The 16,492-nt window shown below is 49.8% G+C and overlaps 1 protein-coding gene and 1 pseudogene across 1 annotated transcript; one reads left to right on the forward strand and one right to left on the reverse strand.

Moving 5' to 3' along the window:
• The first annotated feature begins 8,070 nt into the window (after positions 1–8,070).
• LOC136543762 (uncharacterized) lies at positions 8,071–9,271 on the forward strand. Its single transcript, XM_066536126.1, has 3 exons — positions 8,071–8,175; positions 8,472–8,994; positions 9,061–9,271. Exons 1-3 carry the CDS (start codon positions 8,071–8,073, stop codon positions 9,267–9,269), a joined length of 837 nt encoding a protein of 278 aa, XP_066392223.1. The 3' UTR covers positions 9,270–9,271.
• Positions 9,272–10,004: 733 nt separating this feature from the next.
• LOC136545769 (CO(2)-response secreted protease-like) lies at positions 10,005–13,585 on the reverse strand (annotated as a pseudogene).
• Positions 13,586–16,492: the final 2,907 nt, after the last annotated feature.

The raw sequence follows: 16,492 nt of genomic DNA on the forward strand, positions 1-16,492 counted from the left end.
GTGATTTTGGAATCAAGTTCAAGAAAGTGCCATTGCTATGTGACAATGAGAGTGCAATCAAGTTGATCAACAATCCGGTTCAACATGCAAGAACAAAGCACATTGATGTCCACCACCATTTCATAAGAGATCACCAAAAGGGGACATTTGCCTTGAGAGTGTAGGCACCAAAGATCAACTTGCCAATATATTCACCAAGCCATTGGATGAGAAAAGGTTTTGCAAGCTAAGGAATGAGTTGAACATACTAGATTTCTCAAATATGTGTTGATACACCCCCACTCATATGACATGCCTCTCCTTCGAGCAATCCAAGGTAAAAGTTGATTGGCATGGCATACATCCTTGCTAAGGACATGTTTAGTGCATCTAGACATCTTTCACATTTAATAGGCTCATTCATGAAAATCAAATGAATTTGATGATTATATGGTACCACTATTGCTTCTATGCTTATTTTGATCTAGTGGTAGTATATGATATGTTCATGGGCTTGTAAACCTAGTGTTTAGTCTAGAAAATGAGCTATAAGTGTTTAACTCAACATGGTACAAGATAGCCCTTATTTGGAGGTGTGAAGAAGCTTGTCCTTGGATCAAACCGAGTTAAATGTCTTTGGCAAGTATTCTAGATTGAACCAAATTTGGGAAAATGATCCTCACCCCATTGATTGACATTGATAATCTCAACCTATCTACTTTTTGAACCTTTGTGGTCATTGATGACAAAGGGGGAGAAAAACAAATATATTAGTGATATTAGTACATGGGGAGAAAAATAAAGATATTAATGTACTAAGATGGTGAAAAGGCAACAAAGGGGAAAGAAATAAAGATATAAGTGATAGGGGGAGAACTTGACATAGGAGGAGAGATATGACAAAGGAAAGGGATCAATTAAATTTTTTAAGCACACAAGTAGGAGGGGCAAACTCATGAACTTGTATGGTGCATTTGAATGTGCATTTCATATATTTGCTTGCATGGCACAAGTTTTAAATTTCAATATCCATGCTTGTGTGGTGTATGCTAGTTGTAGGTTTGAATGATGAAATAGAAATCTAGCATGCATAAGTCTATCTAGTGATTTCATTTCCAAGTGTTTCCAAGTGGTATCGAGCTAACCATGGTGCTAAGGATGGTATAATGGTGCACTCCGATTGGTATCATGCTTAAAGGTCCATCTTTTATACCTTAGCATCATTTGGTATACATTGTCTCCTATATTTCCTATCTAAGCATATGTGCAAGCTATAATCCAAACTCTTAGCACATATGTAGGGGGAGCAATTGCTACCATTTGGGGTTCATGAAACTTGTCCATATCCTTTTACAAATGGTAAAAATGCTTGGGCAAGCAACATGGATTCAATTGAATTTTAATTCATATCTTTGTGAAAGGGTTGTCATCAATTACCAAAAAGGGGGAGATTGAAAGCTCTAGTTTGGTTTTGGTGAATTGATGAAACCCTAAGTGCTAACCTAGTTTATCAAGTGATCATGAGATAGGTAGCACATTCCAAGTGGTGAAGCAAATGAAGATCATGATGCCATGGTGATGATCAAGTGCTTGAACTTGAAAAGAAGAAAGAGAAAAACAAAAGGCTCAAGGCAAAGGTATAAATGGTAGGAGCTATTTTATTTTGGTGATCAAGACACTTAGAGAGTGTGATCACATTTAGGTTTGATAGCCATACTATTAAGAGGGGTGAAACTCGTATCGAAATGCGATTATCAAAGTGCCACTAGATGCTTTAACTCATTGCATATGCATTTAGGATCTAGTGGAGTGCTAACACCCTTGAAAATGTTTGTGAAAAATATGCTAACACATGTGCACAAGGTGACACACTTGGTGGTTGGCACATTTGAGCAAGGGTTAGGAACTTCACTGGAGGAGTGTCCGTCCATAGAGTGCGGACAGTCCGACGGTACCACCGGCACCCTAGACAAAAAAGACGGAGGTCACTGTAAGTGACCGGACGCTAGTCTCGGTTGGACTGGTGCGTTCGGTTAGTGGCAGCAGAGGGCACGTAGCATCGGTCTCTAACCGGACATTGGGCCACTTAGTGACCGGACGCTGACAGGGGTGCGTCCGGTCTTGCTGACATGGCAGTGGATAGAGGGGTCGCTGAGTGACCGGACGCTAGGTGTGTCCGGTCCACCATGACTGGACGTGTCTGGTCATGAAAAGTCATCTCTGGATGCTTACTGGAAATGGCCGAACACTGGGGTTTAGCGTCCGGTCACTTTGAGCTGCTGCATCCGGTTGTCACTTGACCATTGAGATCAGGCGATCAACATTTGAAGAGAGGGGACACATGGCACGCATCGCGTGACCGAACGCTGAGGTCTAGCGTCCGGTCAATATGACCGGAGCGTCCGATCACCCCATGTTGTGCCTAGTGAAGGGGTACAATGGCTCTATTTTGTGGGGGCTTCTATTTAAGCCCCATAGCTGGCTCAAGCTCACTCTCTTGGCCATTTATATTGAGATAGCAACCTTGTGAGCTTAGCCAAAGCCCTCCCACTTATCTCCATCATTGATTCATCATCTTTGTGAGATTGGGAGAGAATCTAAGTGCATTGCTTGAGTATTTGCATCTAGAGGCACTTGGTGTTCGTGTTTCACTGTGGGATTCGGTTGTTACTCTTAGTGGTTGCTGCCACCTATATGGCTTGGAGCAGCGAGGATCATTGAGCGGAGGGTGGTGATTGTCTCCGGCTCCGATTGTGGTGATTGTGAGGGGTTTTTGACCTTTCCCCGATAGAGAGCCAAAAGGTACTCTAGTGAATTGCTCATGGCTTGTGTGATCCTCATCTTGTGTTGCTTGTGTGGCACCCTATTGAGGGTTTGGCATGTGATGCCAATTAGCGCGTGAACCTCCAAGTGAGTGAATCGCCACAACAAGGAGTAGCTTACCGGCAAGCAAGTGAACCTCGGTAAAAAATCATTGTGTTCATCATTTGATTCCGAGGTGATTGGTCTTCATTGGTATTCATTCTTGTGATTATTTGGCTCCTTCCTCGACATGGCAGTATAACCTTCTTGCTCACTCTCTTTACTTTACCGCAAACTAGTTGTCAAGCTCTTTAGTGTAGCTAGTTATGAGAGCTTGTTAGTTTGGTTAGTGTGGCTCTTTAGTTAGCCTTTGATAGCACACTAACTTAGTGTAGTGTCATAGCTACTGTGTGGATAGAAACTATATAAATTAGAATTATGGTAGGTGGCTTGCTTTTTAGTAGGCTAGCACAACACTTGCTTTATCTCATAATTGTCTAACCGATTTGTTAAGTGTTGTTGTAGAATTTTAATAGGCTATTCACCCCCCTCTAGCCATTAGGACCTTTCAGCGGTGCTCTGGAGAAGAGCTTTGGTGAGGGCATTGTGCTCGCCCCGTGGGAGCCGCGAAGAGCAACTTTAGTAAAGCGTGTCATTGAGCTACCCTCACTTTTGGGGTAGGTTCTTGCGGTGTCCGATGTGCGGGCTTGGCGGGTGATGCCAATTAGCCGCGGAACCACCAAGTGAGCGGTCGACACAACAGGGACTAGCGTGTTGGCAAGCACATGAACCTCGGGAGAAAAATCACCGTGGTCAACCTTGTTCTTCCCGTTTGTTTGCATCCTCGTTACAGAAGCTTGTAATTACTTTCATATACATTGTGCTTGTGTAGTTGCTCTTGTATTTAGTTAAGCTTGTGTAGCTCACTAGTTACCTTCTTGCTTGTGTAGCATAGAAGTGGCTCCCTTGCGTGGCTAATTTGGTTTGTGTAACCTTGTTAGTCATATTGCTTAGTTTGTGTAGTTAAGTATTTACGCTCTCTAATTTGGCATTAGTTGCCTTGTTATTGAGCATTGCTAGTGGAGCTTAGGTGGCTTTGTGCTTTTGCTTACTAGCTTGTGTAGGAGCTCCCTTTTTTGCTTAAAGTACTAGTGGCATATGTTTGTGTGACCTTGCTTCTAGAATTGGTTAGGTGAGCTCTAGCTAGCCCGCACCTTTGTTGCTTAATTAGTATCTTTGGAAGGTGCTAGAGAACATAAATAGAGGGGGTGTAGTCTTGGCTAGACTGATAGTTTTAATTCCGCACTTGTTTCGGTTAGCCGACACGATTAATTTTAGAAAGGACTATTCACCCCCCTCTAGTCCATCATCTCAACCTTACACCATAGTAAATTTTCCTAGCTATTTAATATCTTGGATTCCTTGTCATCTATGGGGTATTGCATTTGGGTAGTATGATGCTTGTGCTCAACTAAAGCAATGATCTTGTAACTTGACTAATGGAATATTACAATAAACACTAAAAGATGCTTTTTAGCAACATGGAATAGGGGGTTAGAGCACTTGGGCTATTACTTATGGTGCTCTAGATTTCCTCACCCAAAGGACTTATTATAAGTGATCATCCAGGACTTATAGTACAACTGTGAGCGTCACATGGCCTCTGGCTTTAGTCAAGTATGAGACCTTTTCTAGCTTGTTAGTTGTTACCTTTATGACATAAAAGGGGCTTGCCCAAGTTGGGTATAGGACAACCTCTACTCTTATGTGTATAGCCATGAAGGGAATTGTGCCATTCGAAGGAGGGGTTCCTACATCTGCTTGCCACGTGAATCCTAGCGGCCCTAACTTGGTTAGATGAACCTTTAAAAGGCTTCATAGTGAACCCTGCCAACCTTCCTTGGTAGTGGGTCAAGAGGCTGATCACCTCAGGTAAAAGGGTAAATCAACGACTCACAGTGAAAGTGTTACAACCTCTACAGAGTGTAAAACTGTTTATAAACATGCTGTGCTCACGGTCACGAGCAGCCTTGGGAACCATTATAGAATAGATAAGAACACTAATGATACTGATGATACAGATGCTCACTTATGATTATTGTTTTTTGCTATTCATTATTCATGTTTACCTGATCATGTGGTTATATGGGCTTATGATAAATTTGATGCTACTCAACTGCTTAAAATCATGAATCATTAAAAAGCTAATCAAAGTTTAACCCAGTGTCAGCCTTTTGAGCCTCATGAACCCCATGTTATATTTGTTGAGTACGACATGTAACTTACGCTTGTTTTACTTTTCAAATTATTTGAATAAAAAAATCCTGGATTGATTACCAGATTGCTAGAGTTTGAAGAAGTAAGGCTTGTGATCAACACAGTCAGTTGTCCCCTGTGGAATTGGAGTTTTCACCCGAAGATCGGAGTTGTCTTTTCCGCTGTTTGCTGTCTAAGGTTATATCATTTATACTAAGTATGTTATATATTAAGCATTGTCTATTGATATTACCTCTATTTATAGCTATGTGTGAGATTTGATTTTCTAGGCTCACATATGGTGTGTATCTGGTTTTGTTTTTAAAACCGGGGTGCTACAGTAGGTGGCCGCCTCCTGCGTGCCAAGGTTGGTGACTGCGTGGGTCATTGTCCGGCGAGAGCTCTGACCATGGGCGATGGCCGGGTAGTTTTGAGGTCGAAGATTAGGTTCCTTGTTGGGCGTTGGCCGTGCACCGAACCCACAAGGGAGGGCGGAGGCAATGAGCCTGATCGTGGACGATGCGTTGTAGCCGTTGTAGTTGCAAAGGAAGCGGAGGTAGTCCTCTTCCCCGGCCTCGTGGGAATTTACTCTAGTGTTGTGGATGAATTTATGCTTAAATAATGCAAACAAGCAAAATATTTTTTTTTGGAAAATTTTAACAACAGTTGTATAATTGTGGATGAACTGTAATGCTTAAAGCAAAAAAAACTTATTTGCAAATTTTAACCACATTGAATAACGTGGATGGGATTTAATGTCCAAATAAAGCACAGAAATATCGGTGTCATAGAAGGAAAACAGTGTCGCATAGGGAATCTGTGCATTTTGTAAAATAGAGGTATTCTGGTCATTTCACAGGACACTTGTTAGCCAGTAAAGCTAACTGTAGTGTCATATAAGGAAACAAATTCAGACACAGTGTCATACAAGGAATTTTGAACTTTTCAAGGCCATACAAGGAATAAGTGAGTTTCACATGGCCATACAGGTAATTCTCTTTAAAAATAGGATAATAGATGCAAAAAAGATGACTGAGTGTTGAATTCTTCGATCAGCCGTGATCCTGTGATATATATATATATATATATAGAGAGAGAGAGAGGGGATGGTCATATCTCAATAGAAAACAAGTCCAAATCGTAATACTCAAATTTCCTATGTAAAAACACGTCAAAAACCGATATACAAAGAGTCCGGTTCGGACTATGGCAGGAAACCCGGCCTAGCCGGGTCCCAAACCAGTTAGGCTAGTTTCGTCAGGGAGGGGCGCAGCAACCCAGCACGGCGTGGCCGGCAGCGTTGGCCTGGCCGGTTAGGGAGCGCCAGCCAAGCCAGTTTGGCAGAGAAAGGCTCCATCTCCTCTCCCTTTGCTCCTTGAAGCCCAACGTGATCATCCAAAATATCTTGGGTATTGCTAGCGCCCGGACGTCCAGATGCTAGCCCCCGTTCGGACGCCCATGACTACCCCGCCACCTATGCAGGCTGCAGCGCCTCCCTGCCTACTGTGCCTGCTCGTGCCTGCTGCGCCTGCCTTACCTGCCCCCCGGCCCCCGCGACCTACCCTGGCCTCCACGCGCTCGTTGGCCGAGCTCAAACTGCCATGGCGAGATGGAGGGAAGGGAAGTGGAAGGAAGGGGAGGGAGGGAGAGGAGAGGAGGAGGGCGAGGCACGCCGCGCGAGGAACACATGAGGTAGGAGCCGAAGCACCACCACTTTCCACAGCCACCAACGCCCATTACAACATGTGCAACGTTCGATCTACTTTTGATACATTCAGATGAGACATTTGCAACATACGTGTCTAACACAGATGAAACACTTGAAAACATGCAATTGAAAACATGACATACACTTGAAAACATAGGTTTGAAACGCCTGAAACATTTGAAAACATATGCCAATTCAGATCTACTTTTGCAATATCCAGATGAAATATTTGAAACAAAAGTCGAAAACACCTGAAACACTAAAAGACAGCGTTCGCCACGCGGCCACGGTCTACCTGGTGGGGGACTGAGGTATAGATTGGTGAGGAGGACAACGAGCAGATGGAGGCCGCCCTACGCGAGGCACTGGAGTGGCAACGACGAGGCCGAGCCGAGTAGGGAGGCCGAGGAGGGCCGCCGCCTAGAGGGGCCTCGCGAGGAGCGCCATCTCCCTATCTGTCCCTCACTGTACTGTAGTACTAGCAGTAGGATTTCAACCCGTGGTGGAGAAGATGAACAAAAAGTGGCGAGCTAGCTGGGTACGACACTAGGGGGGGGGGAGAAAGCGGCAAGGACGAAGAGGTGCCGGCGCGCGCAGCCGCAAAGATGTTGTGGTAGGGAGGAGGAGGCACTGGCAGGAGGTACGCTCCGGCTGCTACCTGGTTTGCTTAGATGAAGATGAAGGGAGACAAAGGATTGATGATTCTTATTTTTAATATAAGTATAATATATACTACTCGTACTCCCATAGTTAGGAGTACTAGCCAAGCGACAAGTCAGGAGAGTGGGCGCACGTCAATGTTCGGAAAGGATGGACGCGTAAGTCAGAGAACATTCTGAAATATCTTTTGGGCTTCTCTCGTAAACATATTCGTAAAGCCCTTGAGATAGTTTTATCGCCAACATATCCAACAAAAGAAATTCATCCAAAACGCTGTTATAAAAACCGTGGCCACACACTATAATATGCTTTTTATCCGTTTTCTTTTATCATTAAAATCATCTTTTCTCAGAACTGGACCTGCCGTGACCATTATAGGCGAAGCTCATATTTGACATTGGCGATTTTTTTTTTCTCTCGGTTTAGGGGGGCGTCTGGGCGGCTCCACTCCAGAAATTCCCCACTTCCTCACTCGATCTCGCTTCCTCGGCACCGCCCAGCAACCGGCGCCGGCGCCGGCGCCGTCGATCCCGAACGGCTGGTAAAACCCCCTATCACCTCCCATTCCCTGTAGTTTTCTCTCGCGCGCGTGCGCCCGCGCCGCGGCATTCCCTGACATCTCCACTCGATCCCCCAACTTCGCAGATCGAGGCTCCTCGGTGGCAATGGACTGCTCCAAGGGAAGCGCGGGCGCGGTGGCCGGCCTCCCTGAAGACCCCCTGGTGGAGATCCTTATCCGCGTCCCCTGCCAAGTCCGTCTGCCGTTTCAGGTGTGTGTCCCAAGGCCTGGCGCGACCTCATCGACGACCCTCTCAACCCGCAGGAAGCTCCCCCAAACCATGGAAGGGTTCTTCGTCGTAGACGAGCCGATGCGCAGCGTCGACGGTGACGTCGGACATTTATATTTTCGTCAACTTTTGGCGAGACCCGTGCCCCTCGACATTGATCGTTGCTTCTCCTTCCTGACGAAGCTGCCCGAGATTGAGGCCCTCGTCTACGGAGATTCCTGCAATGGGCTCCTCCTCTTGGAACACTCCTGGAAGCGGCAACCGGTTGACACACTCGGCGGCTATATCGTGTGCAACCCAGCAACAAAGCATTGGGCGACCGTCCCCCCTGTGGCTACTGTCAGCCATCAACACCTAATTCATCTAGGAACACCTTGTTGGCTTTCGATCCTGCTGTCTCCCCTCACTTTCACTTGATCCAGTTCTGGAAACTGGCCTGGGATGCTTACTCATCGGTGCACGCTTACTCATCTGAGACTGGGTTGTGGAGTCACGACCAAACTGACTTGGATGAACAGGGACAATTGGAAGGATGGCACCATCAGGGCGGACCAAATCAGGTGAGCCCTCAGCGAGCCTTTGTTAATGGCATCCTGCATTTGATAGTTTTGGATATGGGTCAACCTCAGATGGTTGCTGTGGATGTACAAGGGAAGACAAAAAAGATAATGGGGATGTGTTGGTACCCTATTCCTTATATTGGACAGTCCCAAGGACGCTTGCATTACATCAACCATGATTTTGATGCTCATGACTTTACACGGAAGCAGAGCTATGAACTGTTCATCTGGATCCTTGGATTATGATACACAAGAATGGGTGTTGAAGGATACAGTGAGCTTTCTTAAGCTCTTTGAATAATTACAGCAGTCAGGCAGGACTTTCGAATTGTTGCCATTCATCCTGATTGCAACGTGGTTTTCTTTCGTCAGCCCTTCAACAGATTGATAGCTTATGACATGGACCGTAAGGAAATGAGGGTTGTTGCATGTTTAGAAAATGAAAATTGGTATACGAATATTGCTCCTTATATCCCTTATTTCTCCGAGTCACCAGCGCTCACAGATAAGCACTGAAAGCGTATGCTCTAACCACGGGCAGCTAGCAACTTGGTTAGATTGTTGAATCATTGTATTGAACTTAGGTGAACGTTCGGTCTTGCTTGGATGTGTCCCTTTGTATGCTTTTGGTCGTCTTATTACTCAATACTGCAAGCCTACTGAGACCCTTATATGTAATGTATTTTTATGCTAGTCATACTAATGAATGGAGTTTCCCATGTTGAACAAAGTAAAAAATTTTGGCAATAAGCTATATCTTCAAGCTTCTTTTCACGGCTGTAGTAGTGAGTAATATTTACCCGTGAATTTGTTTCTTGGTCTTGTGTATTATGTTATGCTGAGCTAATACGACTTATCTTCTATATGTTGCGATGGTGCTAGTGCATGTATTGAACAGTTTGGGGGATTGAAGGTTTACAGTAACATCAAAAGCTTGAACCATTTTTTTGTTATTTATGTTGCTGAGCAATAACTTGAACCTTGTAATAGGCAGCTTCAAACAGAGCAAAGCTTGTAGTTGTAGATACTGATTGAGTGCTGTGGAAATGACAATTTTTTTTTAAATGATAGGACATGAAATAGATGCCCAGGTTCCATTTTAAAATTAAAATGAGTGTTCGACAACAGCCTGATATACTAGTATAATACAGACATTAACAATGCTCAACCCTACTGGTCCAATCCTTTGACACAAAAAATTGACAAAATGCAGAAGGTGAAGCAATACTTTCAGTTCAGCTGTGGTTGATGCTTACTCTGCAAGTTGCTTCTGTGTTTTGTGTTGGGTTTTGATTTGGCTTCATGTGATTGAATCAACTTTGTGTTTCCACAAATTGTGAACTCACTGGTGCTGTTGCAGTAATTTGGCCTCTGGCTCTACGTCGTGTTCAGCTCTGCATAGTTTTGGTGGCAACAGGCATAATAATAAACTCAAAAGAGTGTTAGGTTGGAGTTTGAAGCCTATTTTTGTTTCTTGTGCTGTGTTCAGATGCATCACAAAGTGTACATTGTGATTGTTAATTGCGCAGCGAGTTACACTGCATACTTTCAGCTGTCTTGATGCTTACTATTTGCCATTGCTACTCTGCAAGTTGCTTCTGTGTTACATGGTACTGCGGCCTAAAGTCTCGACATTATAGTGGGACGGCCCTGTTTATTCACATGTTTAACCATGATTATCATTTCTGACCAAGGCGTGTTGAAAGACCCGGTTTCAGAATATTTGATGATTGTGAGTTTGCCACTAGCAGTGCAGTGGTTTTCAACATCGTATCCTATACTTCATATTTGTGATCACAGCATTTCTTGACCACTTTGTGCGTCCGATATCACGCAGTGCCATGATGTTTCAGCTGGTAACCACAAATGGGCTGCGGACCAAGTGCTTTCCATCTGACCATGTTATGGAACCTGACAGGGCGCCCTTGGCCGCCGCGTCGTCGTCGCCGTCGTCGTTCCTGCTGCGGGAGAAGGTCACCTGGAAGGCCAGCTTCTTCACGCTCCTGGTGAACTCGAGCTTACTGGGCGTGACCTTCACGTCCAGGCCGGCCGGCGCGCTGACGGCGACCGTGTAGGTGGGCGCCTCCTGCGCGCCGACGTTAGTGACGGCGCGGGTCACCGTCACTGTCCGGGTCGCTTTGCCGAGGAGCCCCGACACGGCGATGGACGGGTAGTTGAGGTCGGAGATGAGGTGCTTGCTGGCGTTGGCCGCGCGAGCGAACCCGCCGGGAGCGTGGAGCCGTTGATGAGCCTGACCGTGGACGCGTTGTAGCCGTAGTTGCAGAGGAAGCGGAGGTAGTCGTCCTCCCCGGCGTCGTACACCAGCCCGGGGTCCAGCGCGCCCGTCGGGTGCACCTGCCCGGCGCCGAGGTCGTACGGCGTCGCGGCGGACCCGGAGTCGGTCGTCATCGGCGCGCGCTCGTTGTTCAGCGTCGTCGCCGTGGTCATGATGGCCGACCGGATCTTCGCGGGGCTCCACGTCGGGTTCCACGCCTTGACGGTCGCGGCGGCACCGGCGACGTGCGGGCACGCCATGGACGTCCCGGACACGAGGTTGAACTGCGAGGCCTGCTTCTGCCCCGGCGGAAGCGACGACGGCGGGATCCACGACGCCAGGATGTTCACCCCCGGAGCCGCGATATCCGGCTTGAGGATGTTTCCGGTCTGAGATGATGGGCCCCTCGACGAGAAGTAGGCCACCACGGGCGCCGGCTTGTACTCCGTCACCGTGGCCGCCGGCGTGATCGTCGCCACCGGTTGGCTGCTTACAATCATTTCGTGACAGGTACTACGGCGTGAGGCCTAGCTGTCGCTTTTGGTTGCATAGCAATAAGGACCGACATGTATATACCTGGCGGAGGCGATGTACTTGTGGATGGCCGAAGCGGCAGCGGAGGTGACCTCGGTGACCGGGAAGTCCAGGTAGGCGGTGGCCACCGACCTCTCGGCGTCGTTCACCAGGATGCACCCCGCCGCCCCGTCGCTCTGGAGCTCGTCCGCCTTCTCCAGCTTGGACGTGTCGCTCTGCGAGTGGTGGCACATCACGATCTTCCCTCGTATCTTGCTGCTGTCCAGCGTGCCGGGCTCACAGTGGCTACATGACGATCATCAGAAAGTGAAACGGTGGTGCTGACGAGAAAAGTTGAGGATTTTGATCCGTAGTGAGATGAGTAAGTTACCTTGCTGAGTCAGTATCAGAAACTGAGCCAGACTTTGCGCTGCACACGGTGATCAATGGATACTTGGGGGATCTGTCCAGGTTCGAGAAGTTTAGCTACACCCTTGACGGCGCTGTTGTTTCCACCCAGCACGACGTTGGACTCGAAGTCGCGGTCGATGGTGGTGGCGGCGACGGTGAGGATCCATGGCGCCTCGTTGACGACGGTGGCGGCGTCGGGCCCGGAGTTCCCCGCCGAGCACACGACCATGACCCCCTTGGCGACGGCGTGGAAGGCGCCGATGGCGATGGGGTCCGCGGAGAAGTCCGGGCGGAAGAAGGGCGACGCGCCGAGGGAGACGGAGACGACGTCGACGCCGTCGGCGATGGCGTCGTCGAAGCCGGCGAGGATGGCGGACCCTGCGCAGCCCGACTCGGCGCAGACCCGGTACATGGCGACCCTGGAGCCCGCTGATCCGCCCTTCGCGGTCCCGGGGCCAGGCCGTAGTACGAGGCGCCCGTGACCGCGTTCCCGGCCGCCGTGGACGACGTGTGGGTGCCGTGCCCGACGTCGTCCCGCGGCGAGCCCCCGTCGCTCGGTGAAGGGCCCCGCACGCTTCTGAGGTCGTAGTATCTTGCTCCGATCAGCTTACTGCATGGTGCATGCGTCGGTGGTCGATCGGAACCATCATCAGAGAAACATGAAATGCATGGACGGGGAAAAGGAGAAGAAATGGCGCGCGGTCACTTAACTTGTTGCAGTTGGATGAGTTGAAGTCATCCCCAGTCATCACACGCCCTCACACCGGCTAGGCACGGGCCCAAAGCCGGCGTCGTTGAAGCTGGGCGACTCGGGCCAGATGCCGGAGTCGAGCAAGCCGATGATGGTGTCCGTCGCCGGAGTCGACGACGACGGGTCGTCGGCGGGTGCGGCGGGCTTACTACTACCCTTATTCTTATTGCTGCTGCGTCGTCTAGCAGGGCCGGCGGAGTCGTCGGTCTTGACGGCGGCCGTCGTCGTCGTCTGCTGCAGGAAGTCCCAGGACCTGGTGGTGTGCAGCTGGTACACGGGGTCGGCGAACACGGAGACGACGCGGGGCTTCCGTCGGAGCGCGGCCGCCTCGTCCTTGGACAGCCGCGCCGCGAACCCGGAGAAGCCGTGCTTGTACTGGTGCACCACCACGCTGTCTGCCCTCCGCCCCCTGGATACAGCAACAGCATGCATGCCTTATTAGCTCGTGTAGTCGTGTGCTGCTGTGACGTGTGATGCGTATATAATGTAGTGGAGAAGCTAAGGACACCAAAAGGTGTTCGATGGCAGTCCTGTCCACCAGAGCGGCCTGATGGCGAGACAAATCAACAGGTAACAGCGGGGAACACGTGCATATATAGAGATAAAGCTCTGTGACGACGACGACCTCTTGAGCACCGTGCCGAGGAGGCGCAGGTGGCTTTGCAGGAGGAGGTCGGGGGAGGTCCGGGCGGCACGGCGCCCATGTACACGACGTACACCTGCGGCGACGACCTCCTCCCGTCGTCGCCGCGGCCTGCGCCGGCGGCGGCCAACGAAGCGAACACGGCGAGCAGCAACCACAGCATGGTGTTCGAGGACGACCTTGCCATATGCCTGCCTCGACCGAGACAGGAGGCTACTGCAGTGCACAACTAACGACGCTCTGGCTGTGCTCGATTGCCACGAGTTACTCTGCTTGTCTCTATATATAAGCGCAAGCGCTCGCGGTGTCCCGGCGGCCGGTCGATGCATTGCGTGGCTCGGTGGCTGTGGTTGCGCGGCCGCGGCTGAGGTGGTGCGTGCGTGCGTGGGCTGGGCTCTAGTGGTGCGGGCAGTGCCGGAGCGCACGTATGCCGCGCGCGCGGTGTGCACCGTGAACGCCAGTGTTGGAGTGGACGACGACTAGTGCACTAGTGAGCACCTTATCTCTCGACTCGAAGTGGCAGTGGCAGTGCTAGCTATAGCTAGGCCAAACCTTATTCTGTGTTGAGTGGCCGTGCCTAGCTAGGTAGTCCTTTGTCCTTTCTAGCTACATGCTTGGCTCAAAACAAATCATTCTCTTCAGGACATACCACACTGCTGTATGTACTACAGAGAAGACGAGAAGCGACATGCATGTAGGTACAGTCGGTTGAGATTTGATAATAAATATAGAAAAAAAAAACGCTCCGCGTCCGTCCTGTCCAGACGCCTTGCTCCGCTCATTCCCGCCTGCACCGCTCCCTCACTCCTGCACCGTTAGCTCCCGCACCACGCGCCCTCGCCTTGCCCGTGCCGCGTGCCATGACCACCACGGGTCTCCATCTGCCAATGCCGTTCGCCCCCGTCCGCTCGGATTTGACACCTCCACGTCGCCGAGCGCCGCAGTAGCCACTCCATCCATCTGCACCACATTGGGGCGCATCTATCCTCCTACAGCGACCGTCTCCACCGCGTCAGGTGCCTCCACCACGTCAGGTGCTGCCATTTGCTGTCGTTGCCGTATCCACCGCGTCAGTTTTGTCGTGCTGTCTGCGTCATGTTGTGCTAAAAACGCGTGTTGCAAACGTATGTTCCAGGTGTTTTAAATATTTTAGAGGTATGTTGTAAGTGTTTCATATGGATATTGCAAAGGTAGATCCGGCTGTTGCGCATGTTACAATGGCTATACATGTATATTGCAAGAGTTTGTTCGAAATGTTTTTATCTATTTAAGACAAATGTTGAAGTGTTATATCTGGATGTTGCATATATGTTGCAATGGCTATGTTGAAGTGCACGTTCTAAATGTTTTAACTATTTCAGACGTATGTTGCAATTGTTTTATTTGAATATTGCAAAAGTAGATCTAGATAGGGTTGTCGAGCGAGGAAGAGAAAGCTAGCGCAGGAGCCATGGCGGCGTTAGCTGGTAAGCTGGCGGCAGCGCTCCACTGGAGGATGCATAGGGTCACGTCCGCACTGGTGTACGCGGCCCTAGAGTGGGTTCTCATCGCGTTGCTCCTAAATCAACGGCCTACTCGTCTACGCCATCACCATGTTCACGGTGTACTTCGGGCTTCGTCGGGCGTGGGCAAGGGAGCTTCATTGGGCGCGGGCATGGGAGTTCTGTTCGGATAGACGCCTTGTCCAGAGCAGGATGGGCATGGACGCGGGTGTTGCGTCAGGCGTAACGCAGAAGCTGCGTTTGGAAGGACGTCGTGTCCGGACGTCTAGGTGCTAGTTGTCGATGTTTCGAGTAAACACCAATGAGTAAATTTGTGTTATTGCGTGTCTGACCTGGATGGTGTGCTAAAAGATACAAGGTTTAGTACTGGCGCGGGCAGAATGTCCCTACGTCTAGTTCGTGGCTGCTGCTTGTGTTATTAGCACTAAAAAGTTTATAGTAGGGGTTATAAATGGGTGAGAGAAGGACATGTCTCAAGTCTCTGATGGAAAGGCCGAACGGGTGCTGAGAGCTTGAATGCTGCTCAGCTATGTGTGATGTGATGCGTGATATATTGAATCGATCCCCTTAGTGGAGTACTCTGCTTTCCCTTTTATAGACCAAAGGAGAGGAGAGATTACAGATGGGAGAAAAGAATAAAATCAGAGGCAAAGGAAGTCCGCCAAGGACGTCGAGTCTTCCTTTTCCTCTATGTGGGTCCTGTTGACATGGTAGGAGGCGACAGGGACAGCCCCACACCGGGCGCACGTCCGCTGATCCTGACAGGGCTATGCTGGGCGTCTGTCCGCTGATGATGCCATGTCCTGGCATTGTGAGCGGGTCATCACGTCCCATCCCGCCCTGGTGGGCGACGCGGCGGACCAACATGCCGATTAGCGACCATACAGGGAGCCAGCAGCACAATAACTACACGTCTGTTACAGCGGGCGATGCGAGTTTCCTTCTGGACCATAGTGATTGTTGTGAGCTTCTGTAAGGATCTATGCCTGAGGGCAATTGACGACGCCCACAACACTGTAAGGCAAATGTCGGTGCCCACAACACAGTTTGGGGTCTGACATGCCTAGAAGGTTATAAAATACCCTTCTAATATGACCTAATGGTACTATCCCACAGGTGTACAGGGTACGGTCCTCGGTATTGCGATTGACTTTGAGCTTTTGCCTTATCTGCTCCGCCAAGTTCTTGGGTCGGTATTGTGGTAATGTCATCATAGGCGTCGGGAGAAGCAGAGCCAACCCTCAGACTTCAGGCAAAGTGGAGCCAGCCCTCAGATGTCGGGCGAGGCGGAGTCCGTCCTCAGACATCGGGCGAGGCGGAGCCTGCCCTTAGACGTCGGGCGAGGTGGAGCCAACCCTCGAGGTTAGGCGAGGCGGAGCCTGCCCTCAGACATCAGGCAAGGTGGAGCCAGCCCTCAGGGGTCGGGCGAGGCAGAGCCTGCCCTCAGACGTCGGGCGAGGCAGAGCCAGCCCTCAGGGGTCAGGCGAGGCAGAGTTCATCCTCGGACGTTGGGCGCGGCAGAGTCAGCCCTTGGACGTAGGGCGAGACGGAGCCAGTCCTTAGACATCGGGCGAGATAGAGCCCGGCAAGCGACATAACCGCGCTCTTGATCGCACGGATGAATCAACGTCGATGATCATTAGC

This window comes from Miscanthus floridulus, chromosome 3 (assembly GCF_019320115.1).
Source record: "Miscanthus floridulus cultivar M001 chromosome 3, ASM1932011v1, whole genome shotgun sequence".
NCBI lineage: Eukaryota > Viridiplantae > Streptophyta > Magnoliopsida > Poales > Poaceae > Miscanthus > Miscanthus floridulus.